The sequence below is a fragment of the Myotis davidii genome, unplaced genomic scaffold, assembly GCF_000327345.1.
Source record: "Myotis davidii unplaced genomic scaffold, ASM32734v1 scaffold268, whole genome shotgun sequence".
NCBI lineage: Eukaryota > Metazoa > Chordata > Mammalia > Chiroptera > Vespertilionidae > Myotis > Myotis davidii.
In genome coordinates this window covers 3,629,110-3,637,150 of record NW_006383015.1, presented here as the reverse complement: position 1 = coordinate 3,637,150, position 8,041 = coordinate 3,629,110, and the positions used below count along the sequence as shown (strand labels likewise).

The following is an 8,041-nucleotide window of genomic DNA, read 5'->3' as shown; positions in this document are numbered from 1 at the left end:
CGTTACTCTTTCCTCCTAGTTGTAGGACTTCCACTCAGCCAGCGTTCCTGTGGGTCTGGGTGATGTCCCTTCCGTCTTTCAGTTTCACTTTTGAAATGGTTGTTCGAGGCGGCAAACTCCGGCGTTAACCTATGCCGCCATCTTGGTTCTCTAATGCTTATTTCTTGATAATTTATGAACTACTGAATTATAATTATTATATAGTTTATATTTGTTTGAAAAGTGCCCTGCCTTTCCTGAGAAGAGGATTTAATTTTAAAATTGAGAAGTATATATAAGAAAAAAGTGGCGATTTAAATAACTTTCATTGATGAAAATTTTGATCTACCAATTCAAGGACAAATCAGTTTTAAATGTAATCATTTTATTCCACATATTTTGAGATTAAAACTTGACAAAATGTTCAGAGGTCACCATAACTGAACCGTCTGAAGATGATTACGAATATGAAGAGGTAATTATTTATTTTAATCTTTAATGTTGAGTTTATTACAGATGTCCCTCTTTTTTGCTCCCTATTGCCCCCCTCCACCAGGTTCTTGCCCCACCCCAGGCCTTCGCCACCCTATTGTCTATGTCCATAGGTAATGCGTATATGCATATAAGATCTTTGTTTAATCTCTTCTCAGCCACCACCCCCCCTTTCTTCTGAGAATCATCAGTATGTTCCATTTCCATGCCTCTGATTCTATTTTATTCAATAAAATTATTCTATTTTATTCTAGTTTATTCTGTTCATTAGATTTCTTATTTATTTTGATTTTTAGATTCAATTATTGATAGGCATGTATTTGTTGCCATTTTGTCGTTTATATTTTTGATCTTTTTTTTTCTTCTTCTTAAAGAATACCCTTCAACATTTCATATAATGTTTGGTGGTGATGAACAACTTTAGCTTTTTCTTGTCTGTGAAGCTCTTTATCTGACCCTCAATTTTGATTTGATTCTCAGAATCCTCTACTCTACTGTTGAATCCCTAAATATTATGCTTTTTATAGTCAGATGTCCCCTCTGGTCCTTTTCCATTTTTTTTTTAGAGATTTCTAGAAGATTCTTGAGTAACTCTATAACCATGGTTTTGAACTCTATATCCAGTAATTTGCTTTCTTCCATTTCTTTCATTTGTCTCTGCATTTTGGCTGCTTTTCTGTGTTTGTTTCTAGTTATTGGCCAGAGCTGATATTTCTCCTTGAGTTGTTAGAATGGTCTTGTGTAGGAGATGTTCTATAGTACCCAGTGGCTCAGCCTCCCCAGTCACCTGAGTTGGGAGCTCTAGGTGCACCCCTTTGTGGGCTGTGATCACAATCTTGTTGTAGTTGAGCCTTGATTTCTGTGGGTGTCACTGGGAGGAATTGACTTCTAGGCCAATTGGCTGGGAGGCCCAGCTGCAACTACAGTGGGAGAGCTGCTGTGCAGGAGACACCCTTATGGATCAGGACTTGCTTCAGTGGGGCATTGGTGCTCACTGAGTCTTCCCTTTGAGTGTGTCTCTTATGGATATGTAGAGTTGTAATCTTGTATGGTCCAACACTGACCACTGAGTACACTGGCTCTCAGGTCTCCAGGGAGGTGCAAAGTCAGCCACTGCTTGGGGCCACCCAGCAGTAGCTTCAGTGAGATCTGCAGATTCCTCCTCTTTGTATTGAGTTTGAAAGTGCCCAGACAAGGCCCAGCTGAGAAGCAAGACAGGCTGGTGCTGGTGCTTGGTCTTGGGCCCTTTATTGATAGGTTTGGGGCAACCAACGCAGCTGCAGCTTGTTTGATCAAGGACAGGCCATTCATATGCAAAAGCTGCTACACAGCTTATGTGTGGGGTTGTAAATTGGATGAAGGCAGGGTCTTAGGGAATCACCAGGCAGAACAAACAGAAATGGCTGCCAGTCAGCCTTGCTACTGGGAAGGTCCCAGTATAGGAACAGTCATCTCTGTCTGGGAGAAAGCTGCCCCCAAGTTCCTGCCCAGATGCCTGACAATCCAATTTCTCCTGTGTGTGTCTGTGTCCCCCACAGCCTCACCCTGGTGCTGGACCTCAGAGGAAGCAGGACCTTCTAAGTTCAGTTTATGGTGCCAGCCTTTTAAGAGGAACAGCTGGGTCTCTAGCAGCCTCTATGTCACTGCGCCCCAATCTGAACTCGTTTTTACAACCTGCAGTTCTTACTGCCCCTAGGGACTTCTTTTCCAGGCTCTGGGACCTCTTGCTCCTCAGAGTGGCCTCCGCAGAGATGATCTCCCTCCCAATTAAAAAAGTGGCACCAGCCCATTCTGCGCCTCCACACCTTCTACCAGTCTCAGTGTGCTTTCTTATTTACTTCTCTAGTTGTAGGGATTCCATTAAGCCAGCTTTCCAGCAGTTCAGGATGATAGTTGTTCTGTATTTTAGTTGTAATTTTGATGTGGTTGTGGGATGCAATGAGTACATGCATTTACCTACACTGCCATCTTCAAATTCAGTCATTTTTTTTAAATTTTATTTTGAGTACTCTGTCAATTTATTATGGTTGTTCTTGAGGCATATTTATTTATTTATTTATTCCTTAAGAGTTTCTAGTTTAAAAATATACATATGTTTTTATTGATTTTAGAGAGGAAGGGAGAGGGAGAGAAATAGAATCATCAATGATGAGAGAGAATCATTGATCAGCTGCCTCCTACATGCTCCCTACTGGGGATAGAACCGACAACCTGGGCATGTGCCCTGACTGAGAATGGAACCCTAACCTCCTGGTTCATAGGTCGACACTCTATCACTGAGCCATGCTGGCTCGGCAAGAGTTGTTCGTTTTTTAGCCATATCAGCTGGTTAAGACTAAGGCATGAAAATTCTCATTAAAAAATTTAGATTGGTTAAAACTTCTGGCCATTTGTATTTTCTTATTAATTGTCCTTCAGAGTCAACTCCTTATCACCTACCTTCTGGATCCATACTACAGAATGTCTTCTCTGTCTAATAGGCATTTACTATAATCCCATCTGCTCTTGGCTGAGTTTCCCAAATTTCTACCACCTAGCTGGAGTGCAGACCCTATGCTTCCTTCCAACTTAACTCTACTTCTATCTAATGTGCTTACTGTCTAAAACCTTTCCTTTAATTCACTGCTCCAGTGGGACCTATCATTATTTCTGAGACTCTCCTAGGATGCAGAAGCTCTGAATGAAACTGTGGGTACAGGCCTAGGAATTTCTGGCCTGGGCAAGCAGGAGACAGGACGAACAAAGAACACAGGCTTGTTATTACTGCTGGTATAATGAAGATTATATTGATACATACCACATGAAAGTTCTGAATGAGTTAAATAATAGTAAAGGCCTTAAAATTGTGATGAGCACATAAGAAGCATGCAATACATGTTAACTATCATTAATATCATTGTTAGATTTGATTATATTCTTCCAATAGCTTAACATTCAGGCAGTATTATTTTATTTTTTTAAATAAAATAGAGGTGTGTGGTTGCTAGTAGTAAAGAAAGAGTAATATACATCTACACAATGGAATACTACGCTGCGGTAAAAAGAAGGAATCTTTCCATTTGCAACAGCATGGATGGAACTGGAGAGCATTATTCTAAGTAAAATAAGCCAGTCAGAGAAAGATAAATACCACATGATCTCACTCATTTGTGGAATATAGTGAACAAAATAGGCTGATGAACAGGGACAGATTCAGAGACAGAGAAGCAGCGATCAGAGTGTCAAACCTCAGAGGGAAAGTATGGGAGGGTGTGAGTAATGGGGAGAGATCAACCAAAGGACTTGTATGCATGCATACAAGCCCAACCGATGGACACAGACAACAGGGGATGGGAGCATGGGTGGGGAGGTGGTTATGGGAGGATGATGTCACATATGTAATACCTTAATCAATAAAGATATTAAAGATTGAAAAAAAAAAGAAAGAGTAATGAGGGATAAAAATCTGGGATGAAGAGAGAATGGTGGCAGTTAGATGGCCTAACATTTCTTCCAGCACAATTGTTAGTCTGTATTTGTCATTATAGATAAATGCAGTTGCTCATAAGCTAATATTGAGTTTATTAGAAGTGACATTGAGTGATGTTTAAAAGAAAATCAGAAAGCTTCCTGCTTGATATATATTCATTTGTCTTGATCTTCAAAATGACATGATGTCTTAGATAAAATATATTTCTTTGATCCATTGTTTTATGAGGGAAAAATCAGTTCTGAAATGAAATAATGTATTTTCTTGCTAACCCTTCTTACCCTCCTCTTTCTCCGTGATTTAGATACCAGATGACAATTTTAGCATTCCAGAGGGTGAAGAGGATCTGGCAAAAGCAATTCAGATGGTTCAAGAACAGGATACAGATACTCAAATTTTGGTGAGGTTGAACATAACCATAGCCTATAGTTTACCAGTGATAAATTTCTGTGTGAAGTTTTGAAAGGTGTTTACATTTCAAGTACTTCACTTACTAAATGCAGCCCTAGCACCTGTTATGTCTTTTTTCACCTCTATTTCTCTGCCATCAAACCTTCACTTTAGATAAGTAGTCATGTTTACTCTTCTTTGGTTTATCATTTTCCACAGCGTGGTCACTCTTGCATGACTGAAATAAATGACACTATCCCTCAGAACTCTGCCTATTTAATTGGAGATTAATCCAAGGATTTGAAACACTTATGTACAGAATTTGATACTGTATGGAAATTCTACAATCTGCTTTATGAGCATTCTATGTCTGCCTCTCCCCACCCCCCATTGAAATATGTAGCTCATAGGGAATGCCCAATATATTATGATATTTTTTCCTTGTGAGGCCTATGAACTAATATCATTAAAGAATATGGTGGAGGATGCTTTATGATTGTAATACCACCAGTGAAAAGTAAATACAATGATGGCATTCCTATAAAATTAAAAAAATCATTTAAAAGTTCATAACAATTTAATGATGATAACAAAATATTTTAAAGTGCTTAATATTTCATACCAACACTAATTAAGAAGGATGAATTTTAAAAATGTTGTAACTTTTTTTGATAAAGAAATGTGAAGGAAATTGTGATATTCCTATTTAGTTATAGACTTGACTTCCTCAGTGCAAAATAGTGTGTGATAGACTTCACTCCATATTCTCGCCTGTGTCAGTCTTTACATATTTTGTATAGACTTTTTCTGTCTGAAATCCAGTAACTCCTTTCCAAATTATCTGTCTGTTAAAGAAACAAAACAATTCAAAACAAAAAAACCTCAAGAAGAGGAGTTCTTGAATCTGGAATTGATTATATTCTGTTATAAATGAAGGACTCTAGCTCATAGTAAACTGCATTTTCTAATGCATCCTATAGATATAGTTCCCTTCTATTTAGACACAAAGCGAAGTCTCAATGCAATAATTTACAGGAATAGTTTTAAAATACAGCATTTTGAATGATGAGCAGTTTATCCACTGCTCATCATCTTCCCTCTTGCTTTACCTCATTAAGTAAAGAAGGATTTAAAAAATACACTAAGTATTACTCATTCATTTTTTTACTTGGCAAGTAAGGTAGATATGCCTAACATAGTGCTTGGTGCATAGGAACTAAATGAATAGCAGTTGAGTAAGTGAATGGATAGAGTCATAGAATGAAAATATTATGACTCAAATTATAATTGCTTCTTTGTATCTGGTATCATGCTGTAATCTGTTTGTAAATCCAAAGATAAATCCAAGGAAGACAATGGGATAGCTGTCATATCTACTGCACCAAATATCAGTAATTCTTCTCATCAGTTTTTCAGAATTTTTTTTTTTTTAATCACAACCTTGCAAGAATTAACTTTCTAGATTTCTGGCATATTTATAGCTGGTTGACTCTCATTAAAGTTCTATTACTTTTTTTTTTTAGTTCTTTGGGGGAATGATGCTATGCAGAAAATTTACAAACATTGCCCTTTAGCTTTGAAAATTAAATATGGGTTCTTTTTATGATAAGCATATCAATTATGTATTCTATTTTTTAAAATATATTTTTTATTGATTTCAGAGAGTAAGGTAGAGGGAGAGAGATAGAAATATCAATGATGAGAGAGATTCATTAATTGGCTGCCTCATCACGCCCCCTACTGGGGATCAACCTGCAACCCAGGCATATGCCTCTGACCGGAACTGAACCTGGGACCCTTCCTTCTGCAGGCCGATGCTCTATCTACTGAGCCAAACCAGCAAGGGCTAATTTGTTTTTTATTTCTATAGTATTTTTTCTTCAAAAACTAGATTTGAATTGTGCCATGGGATTTCTGTTTCAAAGAATATTTATTGCTTATTAACCCAACTTCCTTTTGTTATGATTTTATTATATCTGTTTAGAAATAACATATATATATATATGTATATATATATATATTCTTCTATATTAGAGGATGCAATAGTCTCTATTCAATGAGGACTTTTAAAATGTTCATTAATGATTGCAAGTGAAAGATCATGGTTTTGGGAAAGTTAAATATAGTTAAATAGTTGAAAATAGTTTAAAAATAATTCAAATAGTTGAAATAATTGCAAGTTTAGGTGCTTGCAAATTTGTTCTCTAAAAGGTCATACAGTCAATATTTTAGGTTTTGAGGGCCATATCATCTATCCCAACAAAAAAGGTTGAAAAAAATGAACAAATTAGTAAATGAATCAATGCCATTAATAAAAGATTTGATGTTTTCAAAATAATTAATTACACCTTTAAATTTTAGGAGCAGAAAACAGTTCTTCCTTCAAAGCACGTAGTACCTGAAGTAATAGAAGACTTTCTCTGCAATTTCCTGATCAAAATGGGAATGACCAGAACTCTTGATTGTTTTCAATCTGAATGGTAAACAATAATGTAGATAAGGAGTTCTTAGAAATGCTAACATTTAACATGTGCACTTTAACCTTCTTATATGACTGAAGACTCTCAGTGTGTGCAAAATGGATGAAATGGATAGAAACCTTTCCTATCCCCACTGCTGACACCACAACGTACAAACACACATACACACATACCCAAGCACCCTCACTCAAACACATATATGCACATAATCAGAATATCATCTTTCTGAAATAAAAATATTAGGTGATTTTTAAACATCTAGAAAATGGAATACTTATTTCCTGGAGTTATATAATATAATACAAAGCTATTTTATGGAATACTTCCCTAATATTTTCTGCATAATTGTAAGGGTTTTATTTCCTGCATTAAGAATTCCTACTAACAGTACTACTTTGCTTATTTTACTTACTAGAGTCCTGGTGCATGAATATTCATGCACTCGGGGGAGTCCCTCAACCTGGCCTACATCTTCTCACAGTCCGGGATCCCTCGGGGGATGTCCACCTGCCAGCTTAGGCCTGCTTCCTGGGGGGATCGAGCCTAAGCTGGCAGTCAGACATTGTTCTGGCAGCCTGGGAGCCCTCGGGGGATGTCCAACTGATGGCTTAGGCCTGCTCTCCACAGTTGGACATCCTTAGCACTGCCGTGGAGGCAGGAGAGGCTCCTGCCACTGCCACTGTGCTCACAGCCGTCAGCCTGGCTTGTGGCTGAGCAGATCTCCCCATGTGGGAGTGCACTGACCACAAGCGGGCAGCTCCTATGTTGAGTGTCTGCCCCCTGTTGGTCAGTTAGTGTCATAGTGACTGGTAGATCCCAGTCGTTCTGCTGTTAGGGTCAATTTGCATATTACCCTTTTATTATATAGGCTAGTGTAATGGCCTGCCTTTCTCTACTCACACAAATGATCAATTCTTTTTTTTAATATATTTTATTGAATTTTTACAGAGAGGAAGGGAGAGGGATAGAGAGTTAGAAACATCAATGCGAGAGAAATATCGATCAGCTGCCTCCTGCACACCCCCCACTGGGGATGTGCCTGCAACCAAGGTACATGCCCTTGACTGGCATTGAACCTGGGACCTTTCAGTCTGCAGGCTGATGCTCTATCCACTGAGCCAAACCGGTTAGGGCAATTGATTAATTTTCTGTAAGTTTTCCTTCATTTACAAAGTAAGTGGGAACATTTTCAAATGATGCCTAAAGACAAGATTCTTTTTGTAATAATTGA

At 37.9% G+C, this 8,041-nt stretch overlaps 1 protein-coding gene across 1 annotated transcript in view; it reads left to right on the top strand.

Annotated features, from left to right (window-relative positions):
- Positions 1-8,041, top strand: part of SPAG16 (sperm associated antigen 16) — a 23,910-nt gene that overhangs the window by 10,325 nt on the left and 5,544 nt on the right. The window contains exons 2-4 of the mRNA XM_015558107.1: positions 408-454; positions 4,245-4,340; positions 6,692-6,810. Of these exons, the coding sequence (XP_015413593.1) occupies positions 408-454; positions 4,245-4,340; positions 6,692-6,810 (262 nt within the window). The remainder of the gene's footprint in view (positions 1-407; positions 455-4,244; positions 4,341-6,691; positions 6,811-8,041) is intronic.